The sequence below is a fragment of the Drosophila navojoa genome, chromosome 2, assembly GCF_054131105.1.
Source record: "Drosophila navojoa isolate 15081-1374.11 chromosome 2, UAZ_NAV_1.0, whole genome shotgun sequence".
NCBI lineage: Eukaryota > Metazoa > Arthropoda > Insecta > Diptera > Drosophilidae > Drosophila > Drosophila navojoa.
The window spans coordinates 31,484,909-31,505,870 of record NC_142890.1 but is presented as its reverse complement, the minus strand read 5'-3'; the positions used below and the strand labels follow the sequence as shown (position 1 = coordinate 31,505,870).

The window sequence follows — 20,962 nt, the reverse complement described above, 5'->3', positions numbered from 1 at the left end:
GTTTATGATTCTTATGGTAGGATGACATAACTTACTTGATATACGCTAACCCATCAACAAGCTATGTAGGTTTGTTAACATTTATTTTGAATTCTAAGTGGTTTTACAAAGTTTCGCACATTTTAACAAGTATTTTAATATTTACAATATTAATAAAAAGCGTACAATTCCTTTAATATATTTTTATTCGTGTATTGGATTTCCAGTCCACACAATTTGATTATGCCGAATTCCGAATCGGAAGATAATATACAACTACAAAACACACTGTAAAGAAAAATTATGTTATGATTTGATAAATGTTCACAAATTGGTAAAATATTGTTGCTTGACTTATCTTTACTACTGAACTGAACTGAACTGAACATTTTAGTTTGGGGCACCGAAAGCCTATAATTAATATTGTAACTGGGATATGGTGAAAACTACTCTCTAAACACACGGAATTTTGGTCTCTTAGCAACAGCACAAATTGAAACTAAAACTAAAAGTTTGTATTCGATTATAAACCTATACACAAACAAATTTCGTTTGCTTTAATAAACAGAATGTTGGATAATACTGTTGATCTATGGTGAATAAAATCACTTACCTATTAGAATTACAGAAAGCAATGCAAACGTCGTCGTGCAATATTGGATTAATATAATACCCATCAGATTTGTTGCTGCAATAATTCCAAGTCGTCCCAAGGACATGCACAAACTAACAGCTTTTCCTCTGAAATGACAGAAAACACATTAGAAGACGATACATACATCCATATGTATGTTTGTAGGTTTATATATGTGGTGGTATTCGTTCCAGCATCTCGTTTTAGGGTCTGTACATTCAAATTACATATATATATATATATATATATATATATATATATATATAGAATATTGTAAATAGAAGACAAATTATAATATCTTGTACGCAGTGCAGCAACTAATAAAAGCAATTATGTAAATATATATAAATATATAATTATTTAATATATAAATATGGATAACTTGGCATCGACACAGGCAAATTTAAGGGCATGTAATCTTTTACCTTAAATTTGTTGGGACTAGGTCGACAATGGCACCCAACATAATAGAAATTGATAGTCCAGGCAGAAGGATGACCAAGCAGAATAAGATCAGCACCACGATGGGATTTGAAACAAAATGTAGTAAGAATCCGCTGAATATTGACAAGGCGAGAGCAGCCACCAAAACGTTCTTACGACCAATAGGGTTTAATATGACGCCTTGAATTAGGAAACCCACCAAAAAGGCAACCCCCACTATCATATTGTCAATATAAGTATTGGTTGAAATTACATCAGAGCAGATCTAAAAATAAATTAATGCTAAGTTAATTTATCCAAATTATGGTTCATATCTTACATTGGTACTGTTCATGGATTTCATCTGGTCTTGCGTGGGACTGCTTAGTATTTCACAAACTGTAGAGCTTTGATTTCCTTCATTGGATGATCGGTTGACAATCTCTGGAAACCAAAGCTGTATTCCATTAGAGCTAAAAAGTTAAATTTAAATTTAAATTATTTTTCACCAAGCTATGGTTTAAAGGCTCCCACAAATTTACATGAAGCTCAGAAAATAAAGTATTGTATACAATAATTTGTGACCGGGTGCAATTTATATAAAATGAAACTATTGTCCTTTTTCATACTCACCTGAAAAACATACAGAAGACTGCAACGTTACATAGCACAAAATTAAATCCATGTGGCTTATGAAATAAAGGTTTAGTGGCACGAGCGATGTCTGTGATCATATGCCAGCCTTTGGAATTCGATAGTATGTTTTCTTCAGTCTGTATCTCTGGTTTTAATCTGAGCTCATTGCAAATCAGAACTTGAGTAATGGGCAATCCTCGATTAAATTTGCTGATCCAATCTACAGCGTTTATTGCCTGATCCTCTTTATCTTGAGACAGTAGATACTTGGGACTTTCGGGATAATATAGTAGTACCAGGCCCCCAATAACTCCGGGTAAAAGAGTTAATAACATTAATAAACGCCATGGACGAAACACAAAGTCACCAATAATGGGAATACTCCAATCATAAGATAATACTGCCCAAGCGGTTGCTGTAAGTACATGAAATTACAATATTTAATGTTGGCATAATTTAATATAATACATTATTAAGTATGTATGTATATGTGACCCTCAAAAGGTAATTTATTCAGCTTATATAAATATTTTATTTTCGACAGTCCTTATTATGTTTCCTACTAGGAGATTTATCGGCCTGTGTTCATGATCATATGTATATAAAAAAAAAACTTGTCTAAAACAGTGAACTATTCAAAATTTGGGAGAGAAAAAAAGGACGTATATATAAAGAGTGAAATGTCAACTATAGTGAGAATATGAATATGAAATTCGCTAGACTCATCCTATAGATGATAATAATATTCGTAAAGTATTGAGAGATGTTATAGTACCTGGGACATATATGGCAGTGACACTGACAAACATTGTTGAATAATTAATCGCAACGGCTCGATGTCGAGGTATGTTGAATTCACTCAAATATGCATAAAGAGCCGCAGAGACACCGCCGAGACTGTAAAAAATTTATTCAACACATTATCAACAAGTGAAAAGGCTCTAGTCGAGACTGCTCGACTAGGAGATATGCACATTACATACACAGCGACTGCGCTTGGGCGCTGCAGTGTGGGCAATAATATGAGAATATTATGAAATAAATATTTGTTGAATAATTTACTTTCTAGACGTACAATCTTAATGAAACTTTCAGAACGTAATCAGATTGCATGTACACACATTCCAAAGCACAAGTCTCTAGTATTTGAAAAGCGTTTTTTACAAAGGGGGCGTGAAATTCAAAATCTGTGAGTTACAAAATGATTGTATTCATTATATGTATATACACAGTAAATCTGAAGTCTGAAGATCTAATAGTCTTCGAATGAGGCTAAAAAAACCAAATCAATTCTTCGATTGTTCTCGATAAAAAGTTATCGGATGAGTTATCGAAAATATATGATAAACTCGTATGTTCGTTCATATGGACAGACGAACGGACTGACGGACAGATGGACAGATGGATGGGCAGGCGGACAGGAATATATATACTTTGTGGGGTCTGCCACGCCTCCTTCTGCCTGTTAAATACATTTCAAGAAAACAATTATACCCCTATTTCCCATTTTCATTGGGTTCGGAGAATAAAACTAACAGTTGGCATCGCTCGACACAAGCTATGTTAGCTAGCGTATTCATTGTGTTGTAGCTTATCCATTGTAAATGAATATTGAGTCAATTTACATACATGATGATGATTCTTACCTGATACCGGAAAGTAAGTTAATAACGTTAAATAGCCAAACACTTGTCACAAACATGAGAATAAATAGAAGGGCACAGCTTGAAAATGTTCCGTAAAGCAAAACTTTACGACGACCTATTGCATCGCAGACATATCCCCATATATAGGTTGAGAGAAAAACCCCTACAGAAATGCAAATCAAATAATTGTTGATTAATATTATACGTGTATGTATACAAAGGCATGAATAGATATATATGAGTTTTCGTATTTTGAATTTAAATATACATACATATAATCTCGTATTTATATATTTATTATTATTATATATGTTCAATTAATTAACAAGTGTAAAACAATCGAGAGCAGAGGTGCTTCAAACTGCTGTTAAGTGCTTTGCAGTCCATGACTTACCCGCTACATATGCCGCCATCATAACACCCATCTCGGCTTCCGTTGTGGCGAACTCGCAACGAGATGCGATTACAACGATGCTCATTGTTTGCTGAGCAGCCACAGAAGTAATTGTCAGCAGGCCGCTTATTAAAAGTAGTAGCCATTGGGTCTTACCATAGCCTGTGTCGATGCGTAGCGGATTAGCTAAAATTATCTGTATATGTGGATGGGTAACTGCTTACCTATCCTCTCCAAGACTTCATCGTACTCCAACATATTTGAAGTGAACGTCTCTCCACGAAGATTTTGCATTTTCATTTCCAAAGGCAAGCATCCAACTGGCGTTGTTTACAAACTAGCCACACCTTATATGTTAAGTATTTCAATGGAATATATAACATTTAAGACACACAACTCGCAGCTGTGTGATTCGTACTACAAAGCAATTCAACAACTTTTAATGCTTGAGAGCGCAAAAACTTGTTTTGAGATTCAAATGATTGAGAATGTTATATCTTAATATCATTTGAGAGAAAAAGACTGAGTGATAAAGAGAGATAGAGACATGTTGTGGGGACAGTGAGAGCAATATATTTAAATCGTAAATGGATTGAAAGGTCTCAAACATACATATATATTATTGTTATCAATGTACTTTCAATTAATAGACGAATCATTATATTCGCCGGAAAATCTGCAAATTGTTAGTTTCATTCACTGAATTAATTTAAATAACATATATACATCTCATTTAAATGAACTTATTCAAAAATATTTTCTAGTAATAGGTTTAATCGCTTCCGCTTATTTTAGTAAAAAGAATAATCTGCCATATATGGTAGCTTCGCTGACGTAATTTAAGAAACGCGATTGAGAGATTATGTTTATGTATTAAGCCCTTGATGCTTTAATATTTTATTCATTGACTAAGTATTATAAACCAGATAGTCACGTAATGAAATTTGCAATATCTAATGTCCAACACATAAAAAATATGGTAGTAGCAAATCAGAAATATTTATTTATTTGTAATTTATTTAAATTTTATTTTTGCTATTTTTTATTATTTTCTATTATTATACTCTGAACCCATTGAAAATGGGTGAGCTAAAGTCTGCAAATTTAAAATGTAGACACATACATATGTATTTTATTGAATTTCAATTTTTGTTCATGTACCCTCACAATATCCACCCAGTCACCACTAAATTTGTAAAATGCGTATTTAAAGTACTAACTAGAGAGTTGTGCTTTGGCAAATACACGCATTGAAAATGGGAAATCAGGGTATAATGGTTTTGTGTAAAAGTATGTAACAGGCAGAAGGAATCATCGCAGACCCCATAAAGTATATATATTCTTGATCAGCACGACGAGCTGGGTCGATATAGCCCTGTCCGTCTGTCCGTCCGTCCGTCCGTCCGTCTGTCCGTATGAGCGCCGAGATCTCAGAAGATATAAGAGCTAGAGAGCTGAAATTTTGTGTGCATACTCGTGTATACCATACGCAGTACGAGTATCGAGAATAATCGAAAAACTGATTTTGTTTTTTGAGCCTCATCGGAGTACTATTAGACGTGGAGACTTCAGATTTACTGTGTACATATGATGAATACAAACATTTTGCAATCAACAGATTTTGGATACCACGCCCCCTTCGCCCCCATTTTTAAAAAACGTATTTGAAGTACTAGAGACTTGTGCTTTAGAATGTACACACATTTTGACCATATAATTAGGCCCTGAAAATTAAGATCGTATGTTTACAAAAGAAGTTATTCACCAAGTAAATTATCATACTATTGCCCACACTGCAGCGCAGCTCAAGCGCAGTCGCTGCATACTACACAGTTAGCAGAGCGCGGGCGCGTGAGGGTTGCATGTGTATGTATGTGTGCGTGCGTGCAGAATGATAAGAATATTAGTCGAGCAGTCTCGACTAGAGTCTTCTTACTTGTTATTTAATTGAATACTTAAATACTTACATACTTTTTCACAAAAACATTATACCCTGATTTCCCATTTTCAATGGGTTCAGGGTATAAAAATGTTAATAAAGATTGGTTTATCTGATAGTAGCAAACGACTCCGACGTAAAATCGTTAATAAAGAAGATTGGTTTAGATGATAGTAGCAAACGACTCCGACGATTTTACGTCGTCTTGTTTATTAACATTTTTATTTAATTGAATACTTAAATTTCGCATTGGATCATACATATTTGTTTAATTAATTTAAGTATCAGTAAGTAATCAGTATTCCATGGCCATTCATACTGTAGCATCCCTTACATTGGTAGAAGAAAAGCCAAAACCGCACAAACTATAAATAAAAGATATTCAACATAAATTATATAACATAAATAAATAAATAAAATAATAATACACATTTGACTCTATAAACAGTGGAATCCGGTTAAGCCGTTTAAATTTGCTCATATAAGTTTGTCTAGGGACCAAAATTGTCGCTGCAATAACCGTACGGACCCTAAAAGCGGAGTCGTTTCAACGGGATCCTACTATATTTAGGAAGGAGACATAGCAGACCCTATACATAAAACCTTACATATGTGATTATATTCATCAAATAAAAATGAAATTAATAAATTATTAATTGTTATTAATTATTAAAATAAGAAAAAAAGAAAACAAAGTTAACAGAATATGTTATATAAGAAGAATAATAAAAACTAAAATACAAAATTAATTAAATATAATCGGGCGTTACCGGCTGCGGAATACTCATTCACACCTCATCAGCAATTTAGTAGCCAAGTTTTGCTCTAATACTGTAAAAAATTCAGTTTTTCTCGATTTGCCACGCCCCTAATAGGCGTAGATACTTCATTTTTGGCCAGCTCATAGAGCAAGCTAACGGTAACCTAGCTACGAAATTAGGATGCTTACGCTCGATATGCAACGCCCCTAAAGAGGCGTAACAATATTATTTGGCGATCGATTTGGCTCTTATACTTTATGAGAGATAAACTTTTGCGGTTTGGCACGCCCCCTGTGGGCGAACATATATCCACTAAAGCTCTTTTTGTTTTGGGAGGTCAGCCCGAGTATACCAACTTTGAAGTCTCTAGCAAAAATCACTCTATGTATCTTCAGCTCCGATTTGCCACGCCCCTAAAAGTCGTAGTCATATAATTTCATTAATCTTTATAGAATCATAACATTAGCTTACGTGCAAAATTTTAACGTTATAGCTTTAAAACTCTTGAAGATACGCCCCCAGTGGGCGGATCTGGAAAATTTTAATAGTGCGTTCCATACGGACAGACGGACAGGCGGACGGACAGCAAGACGGACATTGCACATAACCAATATACTCATTTCACTTTCGTGAATAAGTATAAAAACCATTTGAGCTGCTGCGCTTGAGTGCATTTTTGCATTGCTAGTTCGAGCACTTCTTTTTGGTATACATGCAGATCTCTAATACATACATACATACATACATAAATATACTACAACCAGCGAGCCGAGCATATACGAAGTATGTTATACATTTTGCTTTATGTGATTGTATACTTCACACTCACTCATTCTACGTGACGGTTGTTTTAAGTGAAATCATGCAATGCTCTAAAATACATACATACTATATATACATGTGTATGTTTGACAAGGGTAACTCAATATGCTAAATACGCAGCTTATGTACCTTAATATAAATATAATTATTATATGGCATAGACAGCAGTTAAATCTGTTTTGTACTTAGCTCTCTGAGTGACTAGAGCTTCTCATAGTCTACCTCTACTTCCATTTTCAATATCTATATATATATAAAAGAGAGTTGTGTAAAAGTGTTCCTACACTTATAACTCGAGATCTGCTGGACCAATTTTCATGGTTTTTGATTTGTTGGATCTGTCTCTGCTACGAGTAGGATAATAGATCTTAAGAATACTGAACCAAACACGATTTTTTCCCTAAAGATTCAAATTTCCATTGGTACTCAGTAGGCTTGATAACAGTGACAGTTTTCGGTCCTGCTCTCATATTATACAATAGTATAAAAGTAAATAAACAAATGTAGTGAGTCAGTCTACGGCACAGCCTCAGGCGAACCTAACTATTCATAAAAAAAGCACATTTGATAAGAATAATACGCGTGCATACAGAAGCTAAGTATCTCGAAAGTTCAGGTATTTGTTTGTCTCAAACATAAATTTGTGTAAATTATTTATACATATATTTCTCGATTGTTTTATGTGGTTTTGTGCGAAGCATATTCAGTATTACTATTAATAAAAATGCCGAAAATAAAGATGTGGATGACCTTAATCTTATAATTCAAAATAAAATCGTTGGTACTCTGTATTCATTGAAATTTTTCGACTGTGTAACAAACGAAGAAGAAGCCACTGCCTGGTTTACCACCGCACAATTTACAACTGAAGGTTGGCTCGGTAGTTACCATTCTTAGAAATTTAAGCCAACCAAAACTGTGCAATGGAACGCGTTTGGTGATAAGAAAACTGATGAGCAATGTGATTCACGCGTCGATACTCAAAGAAAAATGTAAAGATGAGAAAGTTCTTATTCCTAGGATTCCGATGATCCCAACAGATATGCCCTTTGAGTTTAAACGAATTCAGTTCCCGATTCCCCTTGCCTTCGCCATGACGATCAACAAATCACAGGGCCAATCTTTGTCTATTTGTGGCCTTAATCTAGAATAATGGATAGGGCAATGCAACGTTTGCCGGGCCAGCTAGTTATTAATAAGCTAGATCAAATAGACTAGATATAGCCTGAAATAGGCTAACCCCATGCCTCATGCATACGTTTACATGCGTATGTAGCCCAGCAGTTTCATATTCATATACATATATATACATTGCTGGTCTTAGGTTAGACGCACCCATAATTTTTGTAATAAAAACTCTTTTATTTAAAAATTGGCATGCATAAACTCGTATCAATTTTTGAAAGACCGGATCTCTGAAGTTATTTCGAAGAAAGGAAGCAGCTTTCATTATTGAAATTATTTTTGTATACTTATTTAAATATTTATAAAAACTAAAAGTAAAATTAAGTTCATTTTTTAAAAAATATGAATTAGTTTTATATATTTTGTATTATTACAATTTTTCTTTTTTTCGAACTTTTTTGTATATCCACTTTTTATACCCTGCACCCATTGAAAATGCGAAATCAGGGTATAATGGCTTTGTAAAAAGTATGTAACAGGCAGAAGGAATCATCGCAGACCCCATAATAATAATATTAACAAAAGTACCAGTGCGTCTAAGCCAAGAGCAGCAGTGCTCTTGTTGTTGATATTGTGCTTTACTGATTATCTCAGCCTCGATATAAAATCTTAAATATTTTTACCAAACGCTTTTACTTTTCATGGAAATTCCTGAACTGATACTGTTAAATATTCAACATTTGGGCATGAATTCAACACTTATGCATGATTTAATTGTTTGCTTGAACTCACACAAAACAAATCCAGAAAATAATCCAAATGTAATGTGGCAGTACGATTCGAGAAGTATCCCAATGATGTTGCTGCCAAACACACTGCCCGTACGCCCCAGCATGAGACAGATGCAAACTGCCTTGCCTCTCAGATTCGTAGGGACGAGATCCACCACGACTCCGCTTAGTACTGATACACACAGGCCCGGTAGTACCAGGTACAAGCAAAAGCAGACTATAATGACTGCTTCATTTTTTATCCATACTAACGACAAAGCGCACCCAGCAGCTATGGCTAAGCCCACTGTGATGGATGCCTTACGCCCGATTTGATTGATAACAAAGCCCATTACAATATAGCCTGTAATTAAAGCTGATCCGTATGTAATCGTGTCGATATAGCTCTTTGTATTGATTTGATCATTGCAAATCTGTAAAAAATTAAACGCTCTTCAAGTTGCTCAACTCAATGTTACTCATGTTCATACATCTGTCGTTATGTTAACTTGCCACTGATCAACTGAAGCCTCGATCACATCACAAACGGTCATTGCGTCTTCAGAAACGGATGATCCCAAGCGATTGAGTATTTCTGGATACCACAAGCCCATGCCCGACGAGCTGAAAACAAAATGCAACTGTAAGAACTGAAGTCCGTTCAAGTCATCGCCCACCTGAAAAAAAGACCACACATAACTATGCAGCTTATGCAGAAGTTCTTCAAATGTGGCCTTTTAAGCAATGGTGCAGTTTGTGCCCACATTTTTCTGAAGCTCACCGTCCTAGAGAATGAAAACAATAAACTATAACCATGAAAACATATTTTTGACTTTAAGACTCACGGTGATTTGGATACACTAAGTATGCTTTCTCTGTCTGCAAATGCATCACATTTGAGTGCCTCAACTTTCAGATCATGGAGATGTTTGCCAATATTTTTTAAGGCGATCCACTCTACGGCGGCGTACGCCTCATCGGTTCTACCCATAGATAGCAAAATCTTTGGGCTTTCTGGCATTTTAATCAGCATTATTGTTCCGATCAGTCCAGGAACAAAATAAAATACTGTAAGCAAACGCCAGGGACGGAACGTAAAGCTTTCAGTCACATCCAGACTCCAATCCATACCCATAACAAACCACGCAATCGCTTTAATATAAAATACAGTTTAACTGATTATTTCCAAATTTGTCAAATCTTTACCTGGCACATAAATTGTAGAAATGCCGACAAATAAGCTTGCATAGTTTATAACTATCGGTCGATGACGCGGTATGAAAAACTCCCCAAGATATGCGTATGTCGTGGAAGAAGCACCTGCTATACTGTGAATCAAAGTATACGAATAGCGAAGGCAAAACAACATATATACTACATATACATACATACACATATACGGACTACAAATATGCTTACATACTCTTCTATATATAATTAAAAATCGAAACGAACTAATCGTTTGTGAAAATAGCTATATACTTACAAGAATCCAACCAAAAATCGTGCCACCACATAAATCCAGAAATTCGGAATAATGATTGATATTAGGGACAATAAATTTCCGCACAATGTCGTATATATTAGAACTGGCTTACGTCCAATGGCATCACTTAGATAACCCCAGAAATATGAAGAACTGAAAATTCCTGTAAAATAAGTAAACGTGTTTTTGAAATCGAAAAAATTTTCAGCGCGAAAAATATCTGTCTACCTATTCTTCCATACAAATATGAAAATTTCAGATAAATGTACATATATACATATAAGATAAATATACTAATAATAACAAGTAAGAAAACTCTAGTCGAGACTAGGAGATACCCTGGACCCTCCAATCTGATAGTCTACTCACTCTACACTTTTTTTAGGCACACATACATAAACACGCACGTAGTAGAACTCGCTCTGCCAACTGCGCAGTAAGCAGCGACTGCGCTTGGGCTGCGCTGCAGTGTTGGCAATATTATGAGAATTTATTTGTTGAGTAATTTAATTTCTAGACGTACGATCTTAATGAAACTTTCAGAACGTGTTTAAATGTGTGTACATTCCAAAGCACAAGTCTCTAGTACTTGAAATACGCCTTTTACAAAAGTGAGGGTGAGGGGGTGAATTTAGGGGTGAGGGGTAAACTATAACAAAAATCGAAAATATATAAAATACACATAAGTCTACATTTAAAATTTGTAAGCTCTAGCTCTAAAGGTGTAGAAGATATAATTAAATAACAAGCTTTCGATAAGGTTTTTAATCGATAATAAAATATTGGGAGTTGTTATCGATTTGTAGTGATAAACTTGATATGAACTAGGAAAAAAGCTCTAGCTCTTATATCTTCTGAGATCGACGAGTTCATACATACGGACGGACGGACAAAGCCAAATTGACTCAGCTCGTCGCCCTGATCAAAAATATAAATACTTTGTGGGGTCTGCCATGCCTCCTTCTGCCTGTTACATACTTTTAACAAAACCATTATACCCTGATTTCCCATTTTCAATGGTTCAGGGTATAACAAGTAAGAAGACTCTAGTCGAGACTGCTCGACTAGGAGATACCCTGAACCCTCCAGTCTGATATTCCAATCACTCTGCACCTTTTTTAGGCACACATACATACACACGCACGTATTAGAATGCGCTCTGCGAACTTCGCAGTAAACAGCGACTGCGCTTGGGCTGCGCTGCAGTGTTGGCAATAATTTTAGAATTTATTTGTTGAATAATTTATTTTCTAGACGTCCAATCTTAATGAAACTTGCAGAACATACTCATAATGTTCAAATGGATGTACATTTCAAAGCACAAGTCTCTACTACTTGAAATACGCATTTTACAAAGGTGAGGGTGAGGGGTCGAATTTAGGGGTGGGGGTAAATTTTAACAAAAACCGAAAATATATAAAATAGACATGAATCTACATATAAAATTTGGAAGCTCTAGCTCTGAAGCTGTAGGCGCTATAATTAAATAACTAGCTTTCGATAAGGTTTTTAATCGATAATAAAATATCGGGAGTAGCTATCGATTTTTAGTGATAAACTTGATATGCGCGTGATATACACGGACCTAGGACAGACAGACGGACAGTGCTAAATCGACTCAACTCGTCGCCCTGATCAAGAATATATATACTTTGTGGGGTCTGCCACGCCTCCTTCTGCCTGTTACATACTTTTAACAAAACCATTATACCCTGATTTCCCATTTTCAATGGGCTCAGGGTATAAAAACTCAACTTAACCCTAACTATATATAGTTAGTCTTGAAGGTTCAATTTTAATAACAAATAAGAAGACTCTAGTCGAGACTTCGCGACTACGAGATCCCCTGAACCCTTCGATCAACTGATATTTCAACAATAAATCACACAAACACACGCACGCATTGGCTGAAGTGTGGGCTTACTATGGGAACTTAATTGTTTAATAACTTTTCTTGTCAATGGACTATGATTATAACATGAATATGCATACATTTGTCAAAGCACAAGTCTCTAGTCTTTGAAATACGCCTTTTACAAATATGATGGTGAGCGGGTGGATATAGTAGTGGGACAAAAACTTAAATAAAAAATCCGAAATTGTATAAAATGCATCTAAATATATTTTTGAAATTTGGAGTCTAGTTTAAGAGATGTAGGAGATATTAATTGATTTTCGATAAGGTTTTTATCGATAACAAAATAAAGGAATGAGCTATCGATTTTATTGATATCGATATGCGAGCTATATATATGGACATTTTATAAAAATTTGGAGTCTCTAGCTCTTATATCTTCTGAGATCGACGCGTTCAAGCATACGAACAAGCGGACAGACGGCCAGGGTTAAATTGTATATTAAGCGCGCTTATCGAGTCTATCTAAAAAAATCGATAACGTATTAAAAGCCCTCTCGAAAATCAGTAATATAATTATATTTGCTGCATCTTTAAAGCTAAATATATGTTTATTCAGATGCATTATATACAATTTCAATTTTTTATATAATTTATCCCCCACCACTACCCATAAATCTGTAAAAGGCGTATTTAAAATACAGTTTTAGCAAATATACGCATTTGAATAATATAATCACAATCTGAAAGTTTCATGAATAAAGTATATCCGCAAGAAATATTATTAAGCAATTAAGTAATTAAGTAAGCTCGCACTGCAGCCCGTGTATATTTATGCGTGTGGGCGTATGACTGTCTGTGTTGTTTCTCGTGTAAGCAAAAAGATGCGAATCATGGAAATAGCAGTTGCTCGAAGAGTACAGGGGATATCGTAGTCGAGCAGTCTCGACTAGAGCTTACTTACTTACTTATTTAATAAAATACTTATTTTAATCAGATTTGCACCAGATGCCAGGTGACTAAATGCTGAGACTACATACATATTGATAAATACAGTGTTTGTGTCAAAATTTTTAAACCGTTGTAATGTACGCTTATACACATCTCCAATTATATATAATAATGAATTATAATATCAAACTATTTTGACGGGTTACATAATAGATAAGTTTTTAAAAATAAATTTATTTATCATGTCTATCATATTTGAGAACTCACCGATAAAACTGGCAGCACTCATTATGGCCTTGTACACTGAATTCGTTTCAAAATCGCACTGGGATACAATCGTTATGTATGACATACCCATTGTCTCGTTTATGACCATCATTAGTAAAAGTCCTGATGCAAACAGAATTATCCACTGCACACGTCCAAATCCTTTAACAAATAGTTCTTTAATAGCAGGGTATATATATCACATTTTTAAAACCTTTACCGATTAATTCAAGAACTTCTTCATATTCATGACTATTACTTATGGATTTTCGGGATGGCTTCGATTCTGCATCTTGCTGGTTCACACTCGTCATTTCAAGAGCTGTATTAATTAAGGGAGAAGTAAACGATCCTGACCGAAGCTACTTTGAAATGTGACTGACGAGGCAGAATGTGCTCTCTAACATATAAAGATAGCCAAGATCGTTTGATATGGTTTCCTATGCCCGAGGGGTTTGTCAAGAATTATAGTAGTCTTAACGTAGAAGCCAGTGAAACTTTTTTAACTTCGTGAATACACCACATTTTACATAAATATTTGGATATTATTGCACTATTTACGAGATAGATGTCTTGATCGCTCACGCTCGACTATACGCTGAGTGAAGCCGTGTGAGTATCTTTAAAACTTGTTGACAAGACTTTTGGGCGAAGTCCAAACGAGTTTTTACGCCATTTTGTAGCCGTTTAATCATGGATTCATCACAGTAAACCCGATAGCAAGGAAAATGTAAAAAAAAAATGTTAAAACCGGGTTTCATCGAGTGAACATGAATCAAAGAAGGCCAAGGTGGGTCTGTACGCTGGCAGTATTTTGGGACTCACTTGGTGTCATTAACATCAATTACCTTGATATTAGAACGAACCGGCGAATACTATTTTAATACATCTGCTAGTAAAATATGGACTCGAAGCAAAAGTGGAGTGTCAGAATATTCACTTCGTGTTGAACAGAAGCAATTACCTAGCAATCAGCGACTTATCAAACATCCCTCGAATAGTCACTAAAAATTCAGTTATCAGTGCACAACAAAGATAAATAAGTACGGAGATGACATTGGACTAATTTATTAATTTATGAAATATGTTTCAGTTCGGTGTAAGGAGGCAGGGAAAATTACTGTCAAGATGAACTCCATTGTTGATTGAAGTTGAATATTAAATTGAATGAGATGATTGCTATTAAAACCTTATATACAGTTAATATTCTCTTAAAAACATTTTTTCTTTTGACCTATGCGAAAATGTGAGTATACTTTATAGGTAAAGGTGAAAAAGGCGAAGGTTTGTGTCTACACATATTGTGATGCGATATCAGACTCGTTTCATTCTTGGGTGCGAGTGAGACATATGAAGGTGTTACTGGCAGGCTGCACATGTCACTCATATATGCAGCTATAAACATCTTTATGACTTTTATGACACCTCGCAGTTTAATGTGTGAAAAAGAAAAGTAACACACATTTAAGTTGTTACACATTAATAATAATACTTGTAAACAACGCTGGTTTATTGGGACACGGCACTAGTACCTGGTATCTGCTTCCGTCTGTTTACCTAGTGAAGATGATACTTTATGGCTAGTGAAACTGCTACTGTTGAAATGGTTTTTAGTGGGCATTTTTAGATTGCTCAAAATTAGTTTTTTAACGAATATATGTATTCCTCCAACTTAAAAATATACTTTACAGAAGATAGCTGTACAAAACAATGTAATATAGTTTTGTAATACAAATTTATTGAATATAATGTAATTATTAATAACAATGTAATTAAGTCATTTTTAAATTTCGATATGCCACGCCCCTAAATAAGCGGAACAATTATTTTTGGATCATCGATAGAGGAGGTTAGCTTAACTGTAGGAGACATACACTTTAGCACGCCCCCTGTGGGCGGACATACATACATATTACTGCCAAACCTTTTTGGTCTTGGGTGGTCAGCTCAAGTACATATATATACCAAATTTTAACATCTCTAAAATATAGCAGAACTTTAAAAATCACTATATCTTCAGGTTCGATTTGCAAAGCCCCTAGTCGAAGTTGACGTATTTTATTTAATCATACCATTAACTCATATTGAAAATTTTAATGTTATAGCTTTAAAACTCTAGGAGATACAGTTTTATCCGCATTGCCACGCCTCCAATGGGCGTAGATATATCCGCCATATTTTGTTGATTTGTGTGATCAACACGAATCCGCATTCCAAATTTCAGCTTTCTAGATCTTGAACTATATGATTTTTGGTATATCGGAAAATGTTTTGTAATTTATTGACTTTGAATACCACTCCTCCTTCGCCTAGCAATTTGTGCTTCGGAATAATATATGTATGTTCTCAGAGTTTCATGAAGATACTCCCACTACAAGAAATTTACAAGCAAATTCCCATAATATTGCCTAAGCTGCAGCGCAGAGCATGCGTAGTCGCTGCCAATTGCCACTGACCAAAGTGCTATTGAGCAGTTAGCAGAGCGCGGGATTGCATCATGATGCATGTGTTGCGTATGGATGTGTATGTAAGTATGCATAAAAGAAGTACAGAATGATTACAACAATATGAGCTTATATATATTCTTTTCTATATATATTCTATTCTATATATATTCTTTTCAATATGAATGCCCCAAACATACATATGTATATATATATATGAGTATATATATATATATATATATATATATATATATATATATATATATATATATATATATATATATATGTATGTTTGGGGCATTCATATTGAAAAGAATATATATATATATATATATATAATAAATAAATAACAAGTAAAAAAGCTCTAGTCGACACTGCTCAACTACGAGATTCCCTGCACCCTTCGAGCAACTAATATTTCAATAATAATTTGCACACACACACGCATATACACAGGCGAGTGCGCTTGGGTTACGCTGCAGTGTTGGCAATATTTTGAGAATTTATTTGTAGAATAATTTAATTTCTAGACGTACTATCTTAATGAAACTTTCAGAACGTAATATTGTTCAAATATATGTATGAAAATACAAGCACAAGTTTCTAGTATTTGAAATACGCATTTCACAAAGATGATGGTGAGCGGGTGGTTATAAGGGTGAGGGGTAAATTCTAACAAAAATCAAAATAGAAATTTGGAGACTCTAGCCTTAAAGATGTAGGAGATATAATTTTATAACTGACTTTCGATTAGGTGTCCATCGATAAAAATAACGGAATAAGTTATCGATATCAGAAACTCGATATCCGAGCGTCATATACGGATCGCCCTGATCAAGAATATATATACTTTGTGTGGTCTGCCACGCCTCCTTCTGCCTGTTACATACTAGAGGGCTGCATGGCCGCACTCATAACCTAGCAAAATAGAGTCCATTCGAGATAAGACTGCGTGAGTGAGCCCGAGGCAGAATACGGTTGAGTAAGCTGGAGTGCGCATGGACTCTATGACTCATAACCCTCTGGCTTTAGTATAATGAATAAGAATAAATAAGACCTAAAGAGGAATACAACAGTTATCCGAAGCATATTGGCGTCGAGTGACTCGAGTCTTTGAGTGCACATATGTATATGTTCGTGCACTAATATAAATTCAAATATAAGCTTACCTCTCTCGCAGTTGGATGATTAATGTCATTATAAAATCTTTGCAATTTTGTTTTATGTCACTAATGTGCGTAAAATATATAGGATTTTTGGCTTCTGCTTCGAAAGCGTATCCCATAAACAAATCTGGTCTAGAGACTTTTTCCAAGTCGTCCTTCATATCAATATCCACGTCTGGTGAAATTAATATATTTTTAATCCACGGTTCAATTTCAGACTTCCTAACAATTTTGTTACTTTGAGAAAAATGGAAGTTCTCTCCGTAGACAATATGCTACGTGCAAATAAGACACCGACTGAGATAATTTATTTGTTGGAATTTTCAACTACTCAAATATTGGTGAAATTGTTGCTCAATTTGCAAAAATTCATTTAATAAATTGGGAGGAAAAAGAAAATACTACCCAATTTTATAAGGATGCTGGCGGAAACAACACTTTTCAGCAGTTATCATTATTTGCTATACATATACTATCGCTTCCTTGGTCGAATGCTGCAGTTGAACGTGTATTTAGCCAAGTTAATATAGTTAAGACTAAATTGCGAAATCAATTGAGTGTTAAAGGTTTAAACGCAATATTACGTATAAGGTTTCTTTATGAAATGGTTAGTAATTTAGTGTATACTTAGTATGTTCTTTTTAGACCCTGAACCCATTGAAAATGGGAAATCAGGGTATAATGGTTTTGTTAAAAGTATGTAACAGGCAGAAGGAGGTGTGGCAGACCCCACAAAGTAGATATATTCTTGATCAGGGCGACGAGCTGAGTCGATTTGGCCCTGTCCGTCCGTCCGTATGTATGAACGCGTCGATCTCAGAAGATATAAGAGTTAGAGACTTCAACTTTTTTTTTAAATGGCCGTATATATCACGTGCATATCGAGTTTATCACTAAAAAACGATAACTCATTCCGATACTTTTTTATCGATAAAAACCTTATCGAAGATCACTTAAAAAATTATATCTCCTACATCTTTCAAGCTAGTCTCCAAATTTAAAATGTATATAAAGATGTATTTTATACAAGTTCGGTTTTTGTTAAAATTTACCCCCCACCCCTAAATTCACCCCCTCACCTTCATCTTTGTAAAAGTCGTATATCAATTACTAGAGACTTGTGCTTCGGTATACACATACACTTTAACATTATGATTACGTTCTGAAAGTTTCATTACGATCGTACGTCTAGAAATTAAATTATACAACAAATAAGTTCTCATAATATTGCCACCACTGCAGCGCAGCCCAAGCGCAGTCGCTGCATACTACACAGTTAGCAGAGCGCAAGCGCGTGAGGGTGGATGCATATATATGTATGTGTGCGTGCATAAAAAAAGTGCAGAATGATAAGAATATCAGCTTGGAGGGTTAAGGGTATCTCCTAGTCGAGCAGTCTCGACTAGAGTCTTCTTACTTGATAACTTTACATATGTGGATTACGCCGTCATGGCAAATGTTGCTTTAATTATAAAGTACCTGTAAGGTACTTATCATTAATTAAAACATCTGAGAAATATGAGGAAGCAAATAATGAAATTGATGATATAATTTCGTTAATATAAATTTAAATATATTTATAAAATTCAAATATCTATTAAAAAGTATACATCAATTTTATATAATAAATATTATAGCTTATGATGACTCTGAAAATCTGGCACCACTGGGCTCGATCAGTGAAAAAATCTCAAACCAAAATCAGTGCGCTGCGAGCCCTCAAACGAAAAGCATGCGATTTAATATGAAACTTAACTGCGCGCCAATTTTTTCATGTTTTATTTCTTTCTATGCCCTTTCCTTTTAGAGTATTTGTATTAGTATTTGTAGCTCTTGAAAGGGTTTGCCATAGTCATGCAAAATGTTAGTGTTTTCATGTCATTATCTTAACTTTTATAACTTAACTTAACTTTAACTTTTATATAAATTATAATTGCTATATATTAAATATCAAACTGAGCAAATAATAATACTCCCAACGAGTAACGGCCGTCTGGCCTGCACACACACGATTGCATTGCCCCTCGTTTTTTCGCTAATTTTTTTTCTCTGCTAGCATATTCAATGGGTTCAGGGTATAAAAAAAAATTCAAGTCGTCAACAATTGTCGACACGAGTTGTTAAATACCTAATTTATACTGCTTAAATTATTGTTTAGATATTTTACGCTGTCAAAAAATTTTAAAGTTTGTTATCGGCCAAAAATAAATATTTTTGTTCATGTAGTGAGAAAATTATGTACATACATATATTATTTTTCGTCAATGCCCGTCTGTTTTGATATGATATGTACGCAAGCCATTTCGCTGCTATTGGACTCACACATACTTTGTAAGAAGTTGAAGCGAGTTTTTAAATTTTATAGCCTTACAAAGCTTTAAAGGTAAATTTGCCAATTCTGTAGCCTCCGTAAGGTTGGACAAAGACAAGATTTGTGTAGTTTGCCGCCCAAACATTCCAAATTTGCGACGTGATATGAAAAGCAGTATCGATAGCTACTCACGATGAATTTGAATTGTTTTATCGTTTTAAATAAATAACAGCTGTACCACTGACCAAACAACAGTGGTCAGTGGCTGTACACAAACAATAACACGTATATTAATAAGTTCCCTCCGTACGTGCACGTACGTGTTATATGGTTAGTGTTTGTAATAAATTTAACACAGATTTGCAACCAGCTGAAACTGATATATTTTTAAAATCGTAACTGTGACTTTTACCGTATCCCTGGTATTAACTGTGCCACTCAGAAGTGACATCTCTAAATTTACAAAATGTTTCATCTCTAATTTATTTACATCTTAAGTTTTGATAATAAAAATAACTTTATGGCTGATTTTCAAGAACAATTGAGAAATTATCGTCAGCAAAAACAAAAGGAGGCATTGTTGAGCAGCTTCAAATTGAAACTTAAACGATTTTTGATGCTGGGCACTGGCGTGGACCCAACTCAGGGAAAATGTCAAACCACAATTGAAGTTAAGGTATGAAATGTCGTATGTGGCATTCCGCACTTTAAAGCAGAAAAATAAACAATGAAGCTCTTATTATATTAGCCAGCCCCAGATAAATCTGACATTAATGATACACCTGAGGAATATGCGTCTTCAGATGACGAAATTGAAGCGTCCCATAGAGTCGTCAATGCCAGCGAAGGCCAAGATAATAAGTGTTTAAAATATACTCTTTGGACGGTCTACTTCTTGTTTTGGGTGACGTTGTATGTGATAGCAATAGAGCTGAAATTTGGTCTGGTGTTTTTGATGTTCTCCGCATTACTTGGAATATATTTCAATACCAGAACTGGCCCAAAGGACCCCAATGAAATAAGTGCTTATAGCATATTTAATAAAAACTGTGAAAGTATAGACGGCACCTTAAAGGCAGAGCAATTCGAGCGAGAAATTCGCTACGGCTCAGGCAGCGTGAGATAAGTGCAATTAATAAATATTGAAGTATATGTAAAATAGTTGGCATAAACTCGTGATTGGAGTTTTTTCCCCAAGACCTATACTCTAAAATTGAATAAAAAGCAAAATGCCACTGATTAAAAAATAAAATTTCATGTTATGTCTGAATAAATCTAAATAATCTATCGATGCATATATATGTATTTTTATAAAATTTGAGGCATCAAAGTCCTTATAATACAAAGCAAATT

General features: G+C 34.7%; 3 protein-coding genes across 3 annotated transcripts; 1 reads left to right on the top strand and 2 right to left on the bottom strand.

The window, feature by feature from the left end:
• Positions 1-66: 66 nt before the first annotated feature.
• Positions 67-4,115, bottom strand: LOC115563965 (synaptic vesicle glycoprotein 2C). Its single transcript, XM_030387735.2, has 9 exons — positions 3,937-4,115; positions 3,713-3,874; positions 3,319-3,481; positions 2,448-2,569; positions 1,670-2,087; positions 1,377-1,509; positions 1,039-1,322; positions 593-720; positions 67-267 (listed from the first exon to the last, which is right to left on the bottom strand). The coding sequence occupies exons 1-9, from the start codon at positions 4,010-4,012 to the stop codon at positions 221-223; spliced, it is 1,533 nt and encodes a 510-aa protein (XP_030243595.1). The 5' UTR covers positions 4,013-4,115; the 3' UTR covers positions 67-220.
• Positions 4,116-5,813: 1,698 nt separating this feature from the next.
• On the bottom strand, positions 5,814-14,180 carry LOC115565376 (synaptic vesicle glycoprotein 2C). Its single transcript, XM_089265613.1, has 9 exons — positions 13,909-14,180; positions 13,689-13,850; positions 10,616-10,778; positions 10,336-10,457; positions 9,975-10,281; positions 9,807-9,914; positions 9,621-9,753; positions 9,152-9,563; positions 5,814-6,016 (listed from the first exon to the last, which is right to left on the bottom strand). Exons 1-9 carry the CDS (start codon positions 14,000-14,002, stop codon positions 5,982-5,984), a joined length of 1,536 nt encoding a protein of 511 aa, XP_089121739.1. The 5' UTR covers positions 14,003-14,180; the 3' UTR covers positions 5,814-5,981.
• Positions 14,181-20,057: 5,877 nt separating this feature from the next.
• On the top strand, positions 20,058-20,802 carry Saysd1 (SAYSVFN motif domain containing 1). Its single transcript, XM_018111202.3, has 2 exons — positions 20,058-20,285; positions 20,358-20,802. Exons 1-2 carry the CDS (start codon positions 20,130-20,132, stop codon positions 20,733-20,735), a joined length of 534 nt encoding a protein of 177 aa, XP_017966691.1. The 5' UTR covers positions 20,058-20,129; the 3' UTR covers positions 20,736-20,802.
• The last annotated feature ends 160 nt before the right edge of the window (positions 20,803-20,962 follow it).

Bases quoted from the DNA above. Each gene is read 5' to 3' on its own strand.
- LOC115563965 (XM_030387735.2), bottom strand. From the start codon at position 4,012: ATGAAAATGCAAAATCTTCGTGGAGAGACGTTCACTTCAAATATGTTG. The intron at 721-1,038 runs GTAAAAGATTAC...CTGTCATTTCAG, and splicing joins CTAGTCCCAACAAATTTAAG to AGGAAAAGCTGTTAGTTTGT. The intron at 268-592 runs GTAAGTGATTTT...TTTTCTTTACAG, and splicing joins GCTTTCTGTAATTCTAATAG to TGTGTTTTGTAGTTGTATAT.
- LOC115565376 (XM_089265613.1), bottom strand. From the start codon at position 14,002: ATGACGAGTGTGAACCAGCAAGATGCAGAATCGAAGCCATCCCGAAAA. The intron at 10,779-13,688 runs GTGAGTTCTCAA...CTTATTTTACAG, and splicing joins GAGTGCTGCCAGTTTTATCG to GAATTTTCAGTTCTTCATAT. The intron at 10,458-10,615 runs GTAAGTATATAG...TTTGATTCACAG, and splicing joins CGATTTTTGGTTGGATTCTT to TATAGCAGGTGCTTCTTCCA.
- Saysd1 (XM_018111202.3), top strand. From the start codon at position 20,130: ATGGCTGATTTTCAAGAACAATTGAGAAATTATCGTCAGCAAAAACAA. The intron at 20,286-20,357 runs GTATGAAATGTC...TTATTATATTAG, and splicing joins AAACCACAATTGAAGTTAAG to CCAGCCCCAGATAAATCTGA.